Source organism: Oculina patagonica, chromosome 6 (assembly GCF_052425735.1).
Source record: "Oculina patagonica isolate OP01 chromosome 6, crgOcupat, whole genome shotgun sequence".
Lineage (NCBI taxonomy): Eukaryota > Metazoa > Cnidaria > Anthozoa > Scleractinia > Oculinidae > Oculina > Oculina patagonica.
In genome coordinates this window covers 18,131,617-18,150,544 of record NC_135763.1, presented here as the reverse complement: position 1 = coordinate 18,150,544, position 18,928 = coordinate 18,131,617, and the positions used below count along the sequence as shown (strand labels likewise).

The 18,928-nt window shown below is 38.7% G+C and overlaps 3 protein-coding genes across 3 annotated transcripts in view; 1 reads left to right on the top strand and 2 right to left on the bottom strand.

Annotated features, from left to right (window-relative positions):
- Positions 1–18,928, bottom strand: part of LOC144657544 (signal peptidase complex subunit 1-like) — a 79,722-nt gene that overhangs the window by 49,769 nt on the left and 11,025 nt on the right. The window lies entirely within an intron of this gene.
- Positions 458–18,723, top strand: LOC144658841 (45 kDa calcium-binding protein-like). The gene is made up of 4 exons (XM_078519321.1): positions 458–987; positions 2,788–2,975; positions 5,974–6,062; positions 16,796–18,723. Exons 1-4 carry the CDS (start codon positions 480–482, stop codon positions 17,037–17,039), a joined length of 1,029 nt encoding a protein of 342 aa, XP_078375447.1. The 5' UTR covers positions 458–479; the 3' UTR covers positions 17,040–18,723.
- Positions 8,919–11,223, bottom strand: LOC144658840 (beta-2 adrenergic receptor-like). The gene has a single exon (XM_078519320.1). It carries the CDS (start codon positions 10,839–10,841, stop codon positions 9,747–9,749), a length of 1,095 nt encoding a protein of 364 aa, XP_078375446.1. The 5' UTR covers positions 10,842–11,223; the 3' UTR covers positions 8,919–9,746.

Below are 18,928 nucleotides of genomic sequence, written 5' to 3'. Positions count from 1 at the left end.
GGTACCAAGTCTGTACTGTTTTGGCAACCAAAAATCATAAATGAAGCCAGAAGAACGTATTTATTCGTAATCTACAAGCTCCCTTAGGTTCTTTGTTTGTTTTTTCTAGCACAGAGCAGGGTGCTTTTTGGGATCGGCGTGAGGCCAAGCTAGCTTCGTCGACCAATGAAACTTGACCATAGCCCCCAATACGCAGACGTTCTTTTAGCTCGTCACGCAATCTTTTCGTTGTGAAGAAAGATCGCGTGACGAGCCAAAAGAACGTTCGTGTATGAGCCTAACTTGACCGAGATTGGAAAACGCGCAAGAAAAAGTCTTTGATACCTTACCTCGGAACGAGTCACGTTCGTGAAGTAGAAATCTCGCGCGCATCCGCGTTCTTATCACGCGCGTTTCTCTTGAATCTGACACATTTCACTTTACACGTGTACATGGAGTTTAAAATGGGACTGGGGCGAGAAACTCTTTGTCGTTTCAACATGGCGGTCGTGAAAGGCCTTGTTGTCTACGTCCTGGTTCTGCTTCCACTTTGCCATAGCAAGCCGGTGAACACTAGCAGAACACTGTCCCCAGAAAATAATGCAAATGAAACTATCAAAAAGAAGAAACAATTACTCGAAGATCATATCAAAGGCTTGAAACTTGAACGAGACGGCCATGTCAACAAGGACTATCACCACGAAGCTTTCCTGGGAAAAATGGTGGACGATGGGACGCTGTTGTTCGACAACATGGATGGCTACAGGAGGCTGATCGATCTTTTCCATCAGGTGGACAAAGATGGAGATCATAAAGTGAGCAGGGCTGAGATCACGGCGTGGATTCACGAAAAAATCAAGGAACACATCCAAGAGGCTCGCGAAAACAATCAGCGAATGTTCAAAGAGGTCGATAGAAATGGCGACGGTTTTGTTACATGGGAGGAATTCCGACAGAAGCTGAAAGAAGACAATGAAACTAATAAGCTCGAGGTCGACAAAGAGTTGGGTAGGTTGCATTATATAATGGATTTTTTTGCTACACAAATATATCGCGAGAAAAATTGATACATTTGCCTTGACAACATTGAAGTCGCATGTATAGTAAGCTTACGTGTACATTTACATGTACACAAGACATTATGCTGAAAAATATGGCGAGTTCACATAGTTTAATAATGGAAGAACTCTCATAGCTATCGTCGTGAGCTTCTAGCAAAACCACGTTTTCTTTTCGTCGAAATTTAATCATCGAATTTTCAATGCGTGTCAACACTGACAAATCTGAGTTGTGTTATCAGCTGGTGAGTACAAAAACCGAACCACCCGGTTTATTTTTATTTCTTATTTTAAAATGTTTCTTACTCGATTATTTATTATTACTGCCCGCCCCGATTCGCTATTGATTTTTTTGCGGGAAGTTAAAAAAATAATATGTCTGTTATATACAAAATTATGTAAAATAAATTGAAGTGAAGTGAAGATTGAGTTTTGATCCGAACGACCAAATATAAAAGGACTCTTTGAATGAAAGATTATTTAATTTGTGACATTTTCGCAAGTTAACGTTATTGTTTCTAGTCACTAGTTTCTTCTGAGCTTGTAAAAGGAATTGGCCAAATGCTAAATAGAAAGGGCAATAAAAATGAAAATGGATTTGAAATTCAATTATATTCATACATGTATATCCAAAGAAGAGTATTTATTGCCACATCGGTTTTGTTTACATTGCACAGCCATTATCCAGTGAGAAAGTCACACCAAAATCTGTTAGTCAAAAGATATTTACCAATCTCAAGTTTGCAAGGGAAAATTGTGTAAATTTCTCTTCAGTCACATGCTTTAAGATTCTAAATGATTGTTCAGTTGCTGAGAAAGGCAAAAGACTTTCACAGGTTGAGCAAATAAGCCTAGATGTAAATAGACCTTACCACGGTTTTTTAAACTTTTGACATAGACCAGTTGGTGAAAATCCATTGAACCACTGGAAAAAGCATGCTGGATTCAGTAAACTTACCAAGTCTTAGAGTGATATGCTGAAAACTTAAGAAGATAAGGGTCTGCAAAGTCTCAAAATTTACAGATGTTTTATATGGTGGGGGCAAATTTGTGCCCCCGCCATACAAATGTCTGTAAAATTTTCTAAGATAAACCTTTAACTACAGAGAAGCCCTTTCAGAATCTCCCTACCTTAAAACATAATGGATAAAACTGTAAACCCACTAAAATAATCCCAAAATTACGAATTACAGTCATGTACATGTACATGTAAAAAGATTCACGTACAGCTGTACAGTATATATGGCCTCATTTTGATCACACCGTACATCATTTGCAGTCATTTTCAGAGCTGATGTTAGCAAGTGTAAATAAAGATTAGGAGATTACAAATTATGAAGTGCTGGTCATCATTGTGGGCAGGACACTATACATGTACACTTTCACAGTGCATTTCTTCACTCAGATGCATGTTAATTAAAATGGGTTTCCTGCAAATTGCAGGGGAACTGAAACATGGCAATGAAAAATGTAGTGCATGAGTAGAGTGGGTTTGGGTGTAGCATCTTATTCAGGGTAGCAGTATTTACTCAATATAGTATAATCCCAATTTCACGAAACTTCAGGGGAAATCGAGGGGAAAATTTCAGAGTAGTACAGGTACATTTTAAATTCCAAGTCCAACAAAAATTGATTCGAGAAATCGGGATTATTTTGTGCAGTAGTATTCTTGGGAGCTGATTTCATGTTATGGAAACCAAGATGAGCTTTAGTTTGTGTGTTATCTTGACCTTTGTTTACCTTTATGCAGATGATGTTGGTAATCCAGAGGATATAATATCAGAATATTATGCAAAGTTCAGAAGAGGAGACATGAATCTCGATGATAAACTCGAGGAAACAGAGTTCCTGTATTTTGAGCACCCTGAGCACAATCCTCAGAGCATCAAGGATTTGGTGGAAGACATGATTTCAAATTTTGACAAGAACCAGGATAAGGTGAGAAAGAAATTTTCAGACTTGGAAAACTCGTAACTTGACAAAGTTACATGTACATGTACATGTACACTGCATTAGCCAGTTCCTCAGACTGGTATTTGTTTTCAGTTGCTTTTTGATGACCCTGGGAGGTGCAGTAGTCTTCTTCGCAGCCGTTGTTTGGGCTTGTCACGCAGTGCTTTCTCCCCCAACAAGGGCTGCTTAAACCTGTCCTAAATTCCTTTCTTTAGCCAATCAAGACTTGTCTCATATAATTCTGAGCCAGTCATGCCAAAACTCAATGACTACACAGATCAAAATTTGTGTCTTATCGTGACCCTAGGATTGGTAACATCAAACAGACAGCCATACACCACCCTTTGAATTTGATGCACACCAGACACCAAAATATTAAATGATGTACTTAAGGTCGCGCGGGACCCTTGCTCATTAATAAATTCATTAGCCAAATTTCTTGACGGAGTGCTATCTTGTAAAGCTTTAATTCACTACATTTTGAACATCGATTTCTCTTAAATTTAACAAGGATATTAGGGGATGATGGAATTACATCATGATTGTCCTTTTACTGAGAGATGACCTTTGTCTGTGATGTTACAAGCCCTTAAAAGTTAGCTGCAGATAATGCGATTTTGTGTCCAAGTTTTCAGCTAGCACTGCGCACCAAATTAAATGATTATATAGCCTAGTGATAAATCTTAACCTCTTTTGTGCTATGGCTAGAACGAAATTTTCAATTTCAAAAACTGCTACAAGTTAATGGCTTCTAAGAGAGCAAAAATGTGAAATCTAAACTTTGAAACGTGCTATCTTCGTTTTGAGAAGGAAATTTAAAAATTCGCTCTAGTCATAGCACAATAGAGTACACCAAGTTTATGTTCCTCGCGAATCAACTCTTGAAATTCTATATCGGCGGAGAAAACTTGGACACAAAATTGTAGGTTTCGAGGCTTCCGAAGATCTTCCGAGTCAATGTTTACAACAACGTGTGATATATTCAAAGCTGTGAATCTAATTATGATAATTCCCTATGTTCCAGCGCACGTGGCACAAAGCTGAGAACAATTACTAGTAATTACTTGTACAAAAGAGTTTAAAAACAAACATTCTCATGAATATTTCGTTTGTTGTCGGCTTCAGTCGTCCGGCAGTTCGTGCATACTCTTTAAATAAATACATAGCAATGACTGCAAGGGTCCTGCGCGACCTTAAATGATTGATACACTTCCAATATGAAACATTACGTCCAAAAAATGATAATAATTCCAAGTACAAAAGTAAACATACTAAGTTCAAAATTTGCAGCAATAAAACAGCTTTTCGCCAAGTAGCAACTGTCACCTTTTAGCTGATACAGTGTAGGTGTCAAAGGTCAAAACAAAAAGAAAAGGAATGTAGCACGGGTTAAAGAAGCTGTTAGTGGGGAGAAGCATTGTGTGACAACCCAAGTAACGGCTGCGAAGGAGACTAGAGGTGCAGTGGCCTAATACATGTAAGCTTATTGACAGCTTTGGGTCAACCCCCTAGCTGGTGTCTCTGAGATGTGTTCTTGAAAAGGGCATTACTCTAACAGTACTTCTCTTCACTCAGTACAAATGTTAGGCTTGATTTCCGCCGCCTCCTCGAGTCCGGTCTTTGTTCCTTCCCGAGAGTGACGGCTGGACGCGTGAGCGGCCTACCATGTCTGTGACGTAATTAAAAAATAGTAATTTATGCGTTCTCATATGTCATCGGAGGTGAATTCATATATTTGCCGTTTATATTAAATTCGGTCTTTCGACCTTTTTTGCTTCCCAGTTGTTTCTGAAGCGTACTATATGCTGTATTGGAGGTATCATGTATGTGTTGATTTAAATAGAACCGAAAGACTGGCCTAGCAAATTTCTAAAGGTCATAGGTCTGCGCTGCACGAATTTCTGTTTGAAGAGTTTAACACTTTTGGTTCTGTTTCGCTAGCGCGGTTTGTTTTGGCTCATTTCTATTTGCAAGATATGCTTTAAGCTTTTAAAGTGTTCGCTCTGGAAGGAAAAGATCTGACATATTTCATAAAAATGTTGGTTTAATACTTGCATTTAATTGATTCCAGGCCCTGATCATTGTTTAATCAATACTGTTGCAAGATGTACATGTATTTTGTCTTATCACGGATTTATCTCTGTCCGGTCTCGCCAGAGACTGTTCTATCTTTACTTCTAGAAAGACTAGAAAGTTGAAAGTTGGTTTCAGACAGACATTCTGTGTTGTAAAGGATATGGTTCTTGCTTTGATCGAGCGCTTTGTCTTTTGAGCTCAATGTTTGGGTTTTACCTCCTTTGTTCGTTCCGTTACGTTGGCACCACGTACAAGATTCGAATGTAGATTTGTAGATCAGCGACTTTCCTGACCCTGTTGGCTGACTACGAAGACATCCTGGCCGCTAACCTGCTTTTCTATCGCTTTTTGCTGTAATAAACGTCTCTAAAATCCGTTCACATGCCACACGCAACATTCGTCATTTTGAACATCTTTGTCTGACAAGATTATTTATGCGGCCTGTTCGGCCTGACAAGAATCTGCAGGCGGAATTCTGATTGGCTAAGGCAAGCAAAGGAGGCATCACGCGTCCAGCCGTGCTTTCGGGGGGAGGAGCGCGGTCTCATTTTCCCGAAAAACGGCTGGAAATCGAGCCTATACAAATGTATACTGGGTCAGCAAAATGACTTAATGCTGGGATAGCAGGGGTGGGGTGGGAAGGGGCTTTAATAACTTACTGTGTGATATCTCTTACTGTGTGATATCTTTTCCTTGCTTTACAATGCACCTTTGCTAAGAGCCATTGTGTAGGTGGTTAACATTACTTAAGGAAACTACTTTTGATTGTACTTTTGATTGCTGAAGAGCCCCTCAAATACTGCATGTCAAAATTAAGATGTCATGACTATATCCCAAATACATGTACATGTACAATGTACATGCTAATCAGCCCAGCAAGGATACTGTTTGTAAATTCCACCTGCAGGTGCTGACAAAAGAGGAGTTTGTTCACCTCCCTCCAGGAGAAGTGGATTCACAACAAGACGCAGACCTTGATAATGATTACGTTAAAGAGTAAGTGTGCTTCTTGTATTTTTCATTCACAAAACTGTTAGCAGTTATTCAAGTCTTTTGAGTGGGGTGCAGGGCTCAAAATAATATTTAGACAGATATTGGTCACCGGTTGACCGGCCAAACAGATTTCAGCTTGGTCATGTGTCTTTCTGACTGGTCAGAATACTGAAAATAGCAAATTTAAACTACCACTCGCTCTTGCTGTTCGATGGATTGTCTTCGTTCGCGTGGTATAAAAAAACCCGCTTTGGCCTTTTTAACTCAGAGTGTGGCTTATCTAGTTTCATCTGCGGGTGTTTGCGGTAAGAGATTTGGCGGAAGCTCACAAGAATTGAAGAAAGCGCGCGAGAAATGACAAAAGCACACGAGAATTGACGATTCAAGCGCGCGAGAATTGACGGTCAAACAAGAGCTAGATATATGATTTTCGTAGACAACTGTTCCCATTCTCCGTTCATTGTCATTCGACCCTTTATATAGATGGCATCAGTAAATGCAAATTTTAATCGTCATATCGAAGTCTGTCGCTACCGATTAAAGTTTTCAAAATAGCGTGACAGTTAAGACAACTATTTTAAATTGAAGCATTTCGTAATTTTGTGTTCAGAGTAGTCGACCATCATGCTGAGAAATGAGGCATTTTATTTTTACCGTCATTTGCGTATCAAGCATACATCAGATGGATGGAAATTAAACGGTCAACTAACAAAGAAACCCTGTAAGCTTTTATTAGAGTTAAATGTCAAGAAAACGTTAAAGGACTTTTTGTCAGTTCGTGAAAGCTTTTATTGGTAGTCGTTCATGATCAACTTCAAGAACAAAAGAATTACTGCTATAAGTACCAGTTAAGAGTACGTTTTTTCAATGGATTCGCAATATCTTATTCTCTTTTTATAATCACTCTTTCAGGTTGTTTGACATGCTACTTTTAATTTAAACTTCTTGATAAGGTGGATTTTTTTAAGAAGTTAATTTAGCTAAAGCACCTTGCCTTTAAGTGCTTATTGATGAGACCGGCCTGCCTTAATATGCACAATGTTATTACTACTATTGTGATTGTTTAGCGGGGAGCTGCAAAAAGAGTCTTGCATTGAAGATAACTGCGTGTATTGTGTGTAACGGTTACCCTTATTGAGTTTTCTCGATTGGGAAATAACCTCGGCCTTACAGACTCGTCGTTTCTTAATTTGCACCCGGCTTTTTTGTTGGCGTGAGGCATTTCATTTTTTTTTCTGTCATTAATACTTCAAGGTCACTGAAATTAAACGCCAAATTTAACCAAAAAGGATCTTTAACAAAACAAAAGTAAAGTGTCATTAACTTTGTCTGCAGTCAATAAACTGAAAGTGGAAGGCGGTAGAATTTGCTACTGAGTTGCCTGAGAGTGAAGTGTAGCGTACGCCAACTTCTGTTATTTGGAACAAGCGAAATAGATCAAACTGGCGTACTGTGGTGGTTCTTGAACCTTTTTATAACGGGTACACCTAATGATCGATGAGAGTTAGTTGCGTAAATGTCGGGTCAAATAAACGCCGATACCTACAGGTGTAGAATAAATGTTGGAGGCGTTTATTTAAAACTCGTCCCTGTGGAGCCGACGTTTATTTTGGGGGCCCGCGCTCACTTGAAAAAAGAACGCATACTTGGAAGGTATTTTACGTCTTTGAAAAATACCGTTTAAGATAAAAATATTGTTTAGTAACTGTCAAATGGTCTTTGAACGTTATTTTTTAACACAACAATATGAAATACACGAGGAGCTGTGCCGTTGTCAAATCAACATTAAAACTCAGTGAACATGACAATATGGAGTAGGGAAAAATAATAAAAATTGAGGGTAAATTGCGCATAATTATGTAGAACGCCATTGCCAAGTCTTTTGGAAAAAGGAGATTGGAGATAGAAAAAGGACTGAGGGAAATTAATTATTATGTGAAAAATAAGTTTTGTTGTTGTTAGCGTAGGTAACCAGTGCAGGTTTAAGACGGATTCCGCTGAAAGTTCGAGCAATGAGTGCGAAAATTAAGTACCAAAAATCTACTCATAGCACGGCAACATTTTGTATACTAGTTAAAAGATCTTATCAAAATTCATTTGTCTTAGTGACCCTGTAATTAAATTCTAAAGCATTCTCAAGAAAATTAAAGTCAAACCTCGTAAAAATGTTTAAAACGCGCGCCATTTTGTTTTGAACTGACGTGAAACGTCCGTTTTAACTGAAATATTGACAATTTCAAATCCATTGTTCTCTTGCGGGGTCAGCTTAAGTGCTAAATTTTTGGCAGGTTTTTATTAGCTATACTTAAACTGTTACCATGCTAAGAGGTCTTTTTGGTAACTTTTTTTTTTTTGCCTGTATTGCTCGAAAGTTGGGCGGAAACCATCTTAAACGTTTTGCTCCCTTCCGTCAATTTTTCAATGTAGACATTTTATCGAATTTAAAAGCAGCGCAACAATAGCATTTCTTTATAACGGGGGTGGATTTAACTGGCTTTACGTGCGTAAATTAAAACAGAAAATGACGTCAGGTGCGTCAAGATATACACATATATTAAAATCACCAAGAAAAGCTGAGAAAGTGTTTTCTTATTTCCATTCCACTGAGGATTTTATTTAACCTTGGCTTAAATAGCCTGCGTTGCAGACGAACTAAACCCCGGTATAATCGACTATATCTAGGATTTTGTGACATGTCCGGCTGCAACGCAGGCTAGGCTTAAAAAGAACATTGAAAAAGGGCACCAACCTCGTCTACTTCGTGTGTTACGTGTTGCCCATCGCGTATACATGACATAAAGTTCAATTTTTGCGATATACCAAATTTTATGCACTCTTTTTTTCCAATGTCCGACATCACCGATCGTGTGCTTTGCCATAGCGTGTCTACGAAACCGCTACCAACAGCTGTAGTTACTCAGGCTGCCACCCATGTTTTTTGAATTCATGAACTTGACAAGATTGGAAGATTATGCAAAGTTTCCTGCTGAGTCAAGCGTCAATTTTGCATAGAGTCTTAGTTATGACTCGGGGTGCTAATTTGTGTAATGGACATCGGCAAATAGCAAAAACTGGCAAAAAACTATATTTTCCGAACAATATTTATTTTTTGTGTTTTTGCTTTTTCAAACAATTCCCTGTAGAAATACATGTATTTTGTGCCCCACTTGGTATTTAATTTGTCTCTTTCCGTCTCCAGTGACACTTTGTCTAAAATCCTTCTAATTACTGCTCAATAAGCTAACAGAGTTTGATTTTTTCAAACTGCATGAGCAATATTTATTTCACTTTGCTGCAAATGTTAATTTTCGGGACCAAAAAGTCGCCATTGAAGATTTTATGCCCGGGGGGCTATCAGGTCTAATGTCATACCTAATAACCAATATTCATTATTTCAATTTTGGTTTTCTTATATAGACAGATATATTACTATTTAAATTTCTTCTTTAGATCAATTGTAATTTGTTATTATTTTCTCTATGGTTATATTGTTTTTCACGCATGGAAAATCATCTGAATCTTGCGCTTATATTTGTTCAAACTTATCACGTCATTGATCTTCACGTACACGAATTCAGTTTTGTGATCGTAAACGAACGTTTCTGAGGAATAATGGCGCGAATAAATATTATTGATCAGTAACTATCCTTTCTTCTAAAAGCAACTTGCTCAAATTGATCTGTGTGTTTAATCTTCTAAACTCGCAGGTGGTATATTTGTTTTTCTTTTTGTCCTCTCCGCTGCCGTTGCTCGACTGAATTCAGTGTTACCTTCTATGCGATTTCTTCGGAAAAGTTTCCAAAATGCGCCACGAAACTCCCCGCTTCTGATTGCATACACCCAAGGGTTCACTGCCGAGTTGGCAAAAGCGAGAAGCGCGCTCCAAAACCACCATCTTATTAACTCAATTTTCAAACAGTCGTCCGCGAATAACATCTGCACTGATGACAAAATCATACCAGGCGACCAAAATAGTATGAAAAGACCTACGATAATGGCGATGGTTATCGCCGCCTTTTTTTCCTTAAGACGTTTCGCCACTGCCTTGCGTTCCGTGTCGTTTTCCACGCTGGCCACACGAATTTTTCGTGCCTGCGAGCGCGCTGCCCTGAAAATGTGAAAGTAGCAGAATGCGATAACGTTAAGCGGTATAATGAAAATCAGGACAGAACCAGCGATCCATAACTTGGGTAAATCTAAGGGGTCGGTTAAGAACAGTCGCGGTAGCGGCACGAGAATGGCGGACAACCATATCAAGGAAATTACGAGTCGGCAGCGTTGAGCAGTAAGTAGAAAGCTGTAGCGAAATACCGATACCACAGCTAAGTACCTGTCGATTGAAACGGCGCAGAGGCTAAAAGTGGTCGCAGCGATGGTGTGAATAGACAAGCACTCTGCAGCCAGGGTGATGGGAGCTTGGTTCTCCCAGATGTTAAGAGCACTCTTCACTGCCCAGATTGGATTAATAACCAGTCCAACGATAAAATCCGCCATCGCTAGTGACGCGATGAAGTAGTTGGAAGTTGTGTGGAGCCGAGGAAGCTTGTAAATTGCTAACAAAACGAGTAGGTTTCCACCTACGGAGGCTAGGCCCGACAAACTGTTGAGAACTGTCAGGGAAATCGAAGAGGCAGCGTCTAATGCTCCCTCGCAATTCCTCTGCTCGTCCGCTTTGGATAAATTCATGATTAAACGTTGCAAGTTCAGGAGGTCACCAATTGATCGCTCGGCCTCGTATACACACGCTCTTGATGTTACCTTCCCACCAGGTGGTCGGTGCATTTATGCTGATATTTTTTTGTTTGCATCGGTGTAACGAATGAGGCGTTTGATCCAGTCTAAACTAATTTATGTTATTGAAAGGGATCCGAGTAGGGATGTAATGAGCTGTTTCCGATTCGCCTTGAGCGGAAAATGGGTGGTCCTTTTAGCTCTTAGTGCTTTTTCAAGTCCATTACCTTGTTATGTGCGATCAAGGTTAGCTTTTTTAACGTGGGTGGAATAAAATAGAAATATATATAAATACCAAATGAAAATGATGTGTCAAACTCTGACAACAAATCCAATATCATGACATCTCTGATAGCGTGAGGTTTTGACAGCGTTTAAAGCTGATTTTCCGGTGTGATATATTTTTCATTTCTCGTTACATACCCAACACTCTGCTGAGCAGACAGCTGTAAAGAGAAAAAAAGACAATAATCAACTAGGGAATATCTTGATGAAAAACCAAATTCTTGCAACTAACATTGCAATAAGCATATGGCGATATGTTAGGAGAATTCGTATTTTAACCTTGCACCTGTCGACTTTTATCTTCTTATTTTCGTTATTCTCAGTCAAATGGACAGAGAAGAGCGAGGCATTTTTAATTTCTCCCCACAATATCAAAACATTAAAACGGGGCCTTTAATGAGAATAAAAAAGAATCATCAACTAGGGCTGCCGCTATCGTGTCATTGTGCCGTCAAGCTCACGGCAGAATTGACATTCAAACAACAAAGTAATATCTGGCAATCACGGCAAAAGGAAAATCTATTTTAATATCACGAATTTGAAGTTGAAAAGAATCGCCGCACCTGCACTTCTCGTACTGTAATGTATGTTTGTTTTTTTGTTCTCTCGCTGTCGGTGTAACTTGACAGTTTGAGTTGTATTCATAACAGCTCTTAACTAATTATCGATGCTCTTTCAAGAATACGAGAAGAGCGTTTTAAAAAGGTTTTTTTGAAAAAGAGGATATATGAATTCAAACCAATGACAAGTGAAACATCCTGTTTTCAGCCTTTAATATTCATTTTTAATCAGTATACTATACTGAAGGCCACGCTCATGATCGTCATTATTTACATGACTATTGCCTGTGATGAATTTTATTTATTGTGTCGATGTAATAACTTTAACTCAAAGCTTAGCAAAACGGTGCTGTTGTAGCAACTTCCTCGCGGATACATGGCGAAGAAAAATCATTTTGACTCATTATGTTGTTTTCGTTAAAGGGATGTCTGAAACTCCATTTTAATCTTCCCCCAATTTTTAAGCTTCTTTTTTCCTTGCCGATTTGTTATCATCTCAGTGGTGTTTTTCTTCCTAAAGTGTTATTTTTAGGTTTTCTTGAATTAGTGATTATTGTAAACAATAAAGAAGGCTCAATATAGAGTCAGAGAACACCTTTAAAATTTCGCGTCTTCTCTCGACCTGGATCCCGCACAGTAATCGATGAGCAAAATAATTAGAATAAGAAATAAGAATTTCTTACTAGAATTTTTTTAGTTAAGTTAAGTCACCAATAGCTGACGAGGAAAACAAAACTTCAACAACTTACATTAATGTAAATATTGAATGCTGACTCCACAGTGATATTTGTGTTCGTTTCTGAACTTGAATTTCTAAACTGATATCTGACAATTTTTGCTCAATTTTTACAGGTTTGTGTTAGGTTACTTTTTTCAGTAGTGGAGTAATTTTTACTGCTGTTTTGGGTTTTCTCTTTTTTTTGTTTTCACTTCTTTTCTCGATTTCTTTTAGTTGGATCGTTGACAACATATAGCAATTAAATATGAAAAGTCAATAGCAGAACACGATAAATAAACAAATGTAACTCAGAGAAGAGTGTAATTCAGGAAATTAGTACAGTACGTTTTTATCAAATAATTAAAATTATTGACGCGAGGAAACAGCCAAACCAAAATTTTTATTATTGTTTGCTGGTTATTTATTATTGCTCGTCATGTTCTTTCTTCTCTCCCTCCCGCTTCTGTTATTGTTACTTCAATTTTACAGATTAAGTACAGTTTGCGAATGAAGATAAGCGGTCGGTTGCCAAATAAAATGATATGATTGGCCAATTACGTTCATTTACCAGTGTTCCAAAGCCCAAGATAATGCATTTTCCATACAGATTTTTTATTAGATTACTTCGGATTGTATCCTAGAGTAGTTTAACGCGTAACACTATTACGCATAACGTTGTAGCCTATCGTCCTAACTTATAAAATAAGTTCGTAAAGAAGATGTTCTTGCGTAGAATTTTGTAGCACATTTTTTGTTAGCTATAGAATCACCCGGCGTATCCAATCGAACAAAATCGAACCAAAATCAATCGAACCCAATCGAACACCAATTGTTCGATTGGGTTCGGTAATCGAACAAAATCGAACATCTATTTTGCTGTGAGTTCGATTTTCGAACCAATCGAACACAATCGAACTCAATCCGATTCGATTTTGTTCGGAATCCGTCTTTTGATAAGCGAATCACGCAGGACTAATCACGGGGACGGTGCACCGTACAAAATGTCTGCAATGAGTGGAACCCCGATATAACGATCCTCGATATAACGCGCCCGGCCGATATTCCCGATATAACGATGAATATTCTATGTCCCGGCAAAAGTTACAGTAAAATGTATGGGACTTAACCCGATATAACGATCTTCGATATAACGATATTCCCGATATGACGATGAGGATTTAGCCGACCGAACGTAAAATCTTCCCCGATATAACGATACAATCAGTACACAGTCACGATTTAAGCAAAACGTCGAATTTAATGAAATAACATTTAATGCAGTAATCGAGTGATCTCTAACGTTTCTGTAAACAGCTTTGTACGATGATATACGAAAATGATACTGTGCTCTAAACCTCTTTATCAACTTCACCCTCTTTATCCTTCTTTAATATGCAGTAAAAAGTACTTGTTATATCGGGAGTTTCGATATAACGATGCCTCGATATAATTTTACTACTCCGTTGGCATATCGTTATATCGAGGTTCCACTGTATAAACAACAGGAGTTCGGTAATCGAACGTTCGATTGAGTACGATTGTCGACTGTTCGATAAACGAACGTTCGATTTTGTTCGATTGTCGACTCCTCGATAATCGAACGTTCGATTTTGTTCGATTGACCAAATTTTATTGTGAGTTCGATTATGTTCGATTACCGAACCCAATCGAACAGTGTTCGATTGGGTTCGATTACCGAACGTTCGATTGGATACGCCGGGAGAATCATCATCAGTCGAAGGTACTTCCATCATTGTTTTTGTTTTGTTCCGTTTGTTAGTGGGAAAAAGTGTAAACTTCGCAGCGCTGATTGTATTGAAAATTGGCGCCCCACAGTTTATTTTACACTCAGTGCATCAAGGTTTAGTTTCAGATGTTTTTGATTCAGTCATTGCGGTGGTAAATAAGTTGAGATTAATCCACAGAGATTCTCATTTGTTGTTTATACCAAACGCAACGATGTCCTTTTGTGTTTTTTTTTTTAAAAAAAAACGAAGGACGTCCATCCGCCATTGCAAAATCAGTACGAAACTGAAAAGAACTGAAATAAAGAAAATTTATGTTCCAACAAACGTGTATTTTTCTTCTTTTATTGTTAGGACCGGCTTTTTTGGTTTATAGCTTGGTGACAGTTCCGACTATTTCCCAATGCTTCCCGAAACTCGAAATCATCCGTTGATCTTTCTAGGGAAAGAGCAGAAGGATCATGCCTGCTTTTAATTTGTACATCCAGGGTCGGGTGGTTCAAAGCACGATTAAACTATTCCAACGTAATCGTGAATTTTGATTTCAGTTTTTTTAAAGTGTCTATCCAGCCTACAGGTTTTTTGTGGTTTTCGTATCTCTATAATGTATAAACAAGTTTTCTAAAAGAAATTTTTGGATTCCGCCACTTTTTCGCTGCAAAATCGAGCTTTAAAGTTCCCGTTTCGGCCACGCCCAAAGAAGTTGACCGGGAGTCAAGACCAGAAAGAGTCTGGGTTCCAGACCGGGTGTGACGTCAGATCAGGAACCGCGAAATCTTGCCGCCATTTGAAGTCAGCATTTCTTCTGTAATAGCGAGGAGATACTGACAGTAGAAATATACCAGATAGATGCGTCGTTGCGGTATGCTTGAATACTCCAAACGAAGAAAAGGGCATTGCGCTGCATTTTGGGGTGATATGAGAACAGAAGCAAAGGCTAGAAGGAGAAAGTAGATGGACTTCGTCAAGTTAAAACGTGCAAAGTGGAATCCGAGTATTTCTGTTTCTTGTAAGTCTTATTCATAAAGTCTTATTAAAATGTGATCTTTATAATCGAAGTCACTGCGCTCGTACGTAGCTTTTCAGGGTTTCAACTCCCATACATGTAAAGTTATAATTTTATCGATTGGTCTCTGCAAGCGCTATTGTTTGTTTAAAGTGCGTACAATGAAAAGTTTATCAAAGCTTTCACAGCCTAAAGTAAGCATTGTCACAATGAAAAGAAAAGTTTTTCTAAGTTATAAAAGTTAAAAAATCGATAGGTTATGACTGTTTGTTAATCGTTTTTGAGACAGTCAGTCGCACTTATCATAAGCGCGTGTTGTCGGCATTTCTAAACGCGTGAAAAGTCGCTTGTATTTTTATTAGGCTGTAACAAGAAGGACTAAAGTAGCTCGTATTTTAATAAGCTGTTATAAGAAGGACTAATAAAAGTAATAAACATGTTTATTAATATCAATCTTTTGCGTATCAACTAAGGGCACATTTATTTGCAACATACGCAAATCTACCGACGCGACAAGTTTCGATTCAAAACAAACAAGCATACCACTTTCAAGTCAATGCGTTGTGTGAGTGTCAAGGACAGTCTATTCGTTATATTGTTTTCATTTTCGTTTCACATCTGTAATGAAAATTAAAAGGTATACAGCCTGAGAATGCAGATCGATTTCCGTCCGTCGTTGTAGGTTTCGCGACGCGTCAAGTTTCCATTCAAAGCTTTCTGGAGTGAATTTGCGTACAAAATGCAAATTTAACGCGCGGAATGAGTGTTTGGAAAAAGTATCTATATACCGGTATGTGTCTAATTCCACGACTCTGTTAAGCTGGTTTTGTAATTTTCGTTCCCTCTCTTCAATAAGTTGCTTCTCTCGATTATATTCTTCTATCCATGCATCGTCCGCTAGAGGGTCTTGAGAGTAAGCGCGTTCTTCTTTGTTACTCTCATCTTCTACAGCAGTGCAAGCGAACGATTCGAGTTCTCCGGACTCGATCTCTTCGTTCGAATCAGATGAACTGCTAGTCACGTCTTCTTCAGATAAGAAATCGCTGTCTTGTGAGTATTCCATCCAAACTCGAAGAATTATTGGGAAAAACAAACATTATGTTGTGGCTGTCAAGCAAATAAACAAATGCAAACGCTTCGAGCGGTTCCTGATATGACGTCACTCATCACCAATCCTCGATCACGCGGTCAACTTCTTTGGGCGTGGCCGAAGTGGGAACTTTAAAGCTCGATTTTGCAGCGAAAAAGTGGCGGAATCCAAAAATTTCTTTTAGAATACTTGTTTATGCATTAAAGGGATACGAAAACCACAAAAAACCTGTAGGCTGGATAGACACTTTAACTTTTCAGTGAGGTTTTCTGTCAATATTTTCTGTACTCCAGTTTTAACGTCGGCTAATCTCAAACCCCACAAATCATGAACAATAAGTTGGTGTTAATCGGCTTTTGAACAACCTGGCCCTTAAGGTGTATAAATGGGTACCGGCGAATTAAATGCTTAGGGGTAACCCTGCGATGGACTACCATCCCATCCATGGGGGGGAGGGGGAGTAGAAATACTACTAGTCACTTAATGCTACGGAAACCAAGATCTAAGTACCGGTCTGATGGGTCAGTAGGCCTGAACAGAGTATGTTTACCCTTACCTTTATCAATAAATATAGTAATGCCCGTTTATGTTTGTGTTGCAGACGCGAGAAGGAATTTGCGTCAATGGACGAAGATGGAGACGGCATAGTGACAGTGGATGAACTAACCAAGTACTTGGACCCAAGCCACGAGCAGCGCGCGATCAACGAAGGCAATTATCTGATATCAATGGCTGACAGAGACCATGACGATCACTTATCCGAGAAAGAAATGCTAATGAACTATCAGCTCTTCACGGGGAGCAGCATGGCTAATTATGCTGGATATCTACATGACGAATTTTAAAAGTATTGCTTGGGTTTATTTGCCAGTTGTTTCACGATCGTGAAATAACTGCCGAATCAACCGGCTACGGTTTTGTTGGCCAAAAAGAGAGACTATATTTTGTACTTCTTAGTATTGCTTTCGTGTTTTAAGGGGGATTTGTATTTTTCAAAAGAAACAGGGAGTTTATCGACCATCGAGCAGTTCATTCATCATGTTGTTATGTTGTCGCTAAAGCCAAGGTCGCAATCTGTTGGAATATTATAAAGTAGCTCTTGTGTGGTACATGGCAAATGCGCGTGGCAAACTCGCTTCGCGCTCTTAAATCACACGTTTTAGAGGCAGCTTGATAGAAAATGGTATATCTAAAGAAAGAATAGGCCTAGACAAAGGGCGCTTGCCATTAGTCAGAACTGGCCGGCCAGACCGGTATATTCGAGAACAGAATTCCGTTGTTAGTCAGGTTTATCCTGTCAAATCAGTCAATGCCTAAATATTATACACTGTTGTGGTGGATTTGTGGCCAGTCTTGACTAATGGAAAGCGCCTTAGCCACACAAAAAAATTATGGTATTTAGCGAAAACTTTTGAGGATAGACATCATAGAAGCGAAAGCGACACGAACTGCTTTGTGGTCGACATTGTCTCTAATAATGTAAGTATTTTATAAATTGACAGGTTACAGTGCGGATACTCGCCTAAGGAGTTTGAGTTTATATGTGACCGTATAACACGGATTTTGTCCTCTGGCTGCCTTCAGCACAAAACGCGATTCAGGAAAAAATTAACAATATGGCCTGGGATCTTTTCTCGCTGACGATAGAAGTTTGTGTTTTGTAGGCCCAGCAGTGATTTGTTTTTAGTTCGTAACAAATTGAAAACGAAGCCGATTGATCATGTACATGAGACTGTGGGCTTAAGCCATGATTTAGTATTTGGAGTTAAACTGCGATTTAAACACCTTTGTGTTGGGGTCGGGCAGTTTTGGTATTCGAGTTCAAAGCAGCTTTTAGAATTTGAGTTTTATAGGCAAAGATTTTATTAATATTTAAAGTTAGTATTTTGGGTAATATTAATCGTAGAACAACTGATATATGCGAATAGAATGCGTCACTTAGAAAAGAACCTTTGGATCGAATAATAATTTCCCTATACAGGTAGTGAGAGAAGTTCAACCATTTTTTCTGTCTGTTTTTAGATTTGGTGCATAGTGCAAGAAGTTGTTTGATTGAGGTTTTAGATAGCCGCGAGGTCTTGGGCGCGAACTTGTGTCAAACCAAAATTCTCAGTTATTTTGCCTCTGTTTTAAAGCGAGTCGTACGCGTGTTGCAAAACGCATTTCAGGTGACAGTAAATTTCTCTCATTTGTAGAATAAAAGTTTATTTCACCTTGCCTCGTTTTGAAACAGAGGCAGTGCGACTTGGAAATTGCCTATCAACGCATGTGAAAGTGGTGAATCTAGCGAATAATACTGATTTAATTTACTGAATTTCCAACGAATGCAAAACATGGCGAAAACACTAACAAAGATATGCAAGCGTTCGAACTGTTGGTCGTCTATTGTTAAAAAAAAAAAACACAAGCAAAAAACTTTTGATAACTTGGGATTTGAACTCGGCTAAGGCAGCAAAAGTGTAAGGGAGTTTAGGCCAATAAGGAGTGACGGGCAGGGAAAAAAAAGTTATTTTTTCGCTGGGAAGTGAACCTATGGTTTTTGGTTGAGAGTACGACTGGCTTACGATGGTTAGGAAGGTTGATGAACCCATTGTTAGCCATAAGAGGGGAATTAAGACTGCTGTTGCGCCCAATGCAACCAGGATGGTTGAGCACAGTAAAAGCGGAGAGGTAAAAAGGTTTCGAATAATCAAACTGTCAGTGGGTATTTGCTCAAATCTGTAAACAAAAATGT

What these genes read in the sequence shown, in the direction of transcription:
- LOC144658840 (XM_078519320.1), bottom strand. Translation starts at nt 10,841, where the DNA reads ATGCACCGACCACCTGGTGGGAAGGTAACATCAAGAGCGTGTGTATAC.
- LOC144658841 (XM_078519321.1), top strand. Translation starts at nt 480, where the DNA reads ATGGCGGTCGTGAAAGGCCTTGTTGTCTACGTCCTGGTTCTGCTTCCA. An exon ending in CGAGGTCGACAAAGAGTTGG is followed by an intron (nt 988 to 2,787) that starts GTAGGTTGCATT and finishes ACCTTTATGCAG; the next exon opens with ATGATGTTGGTAATCCAGAG. An exon ending in TTGACAAGAACCAGGATAAG is followed by an intron (nt 2,976 to 5,973) that starts GTGAGAAAGAAA and finishes TTCCACCTGCAG; the next exon opens with GTGCTGACAAAAGAGGAGTT.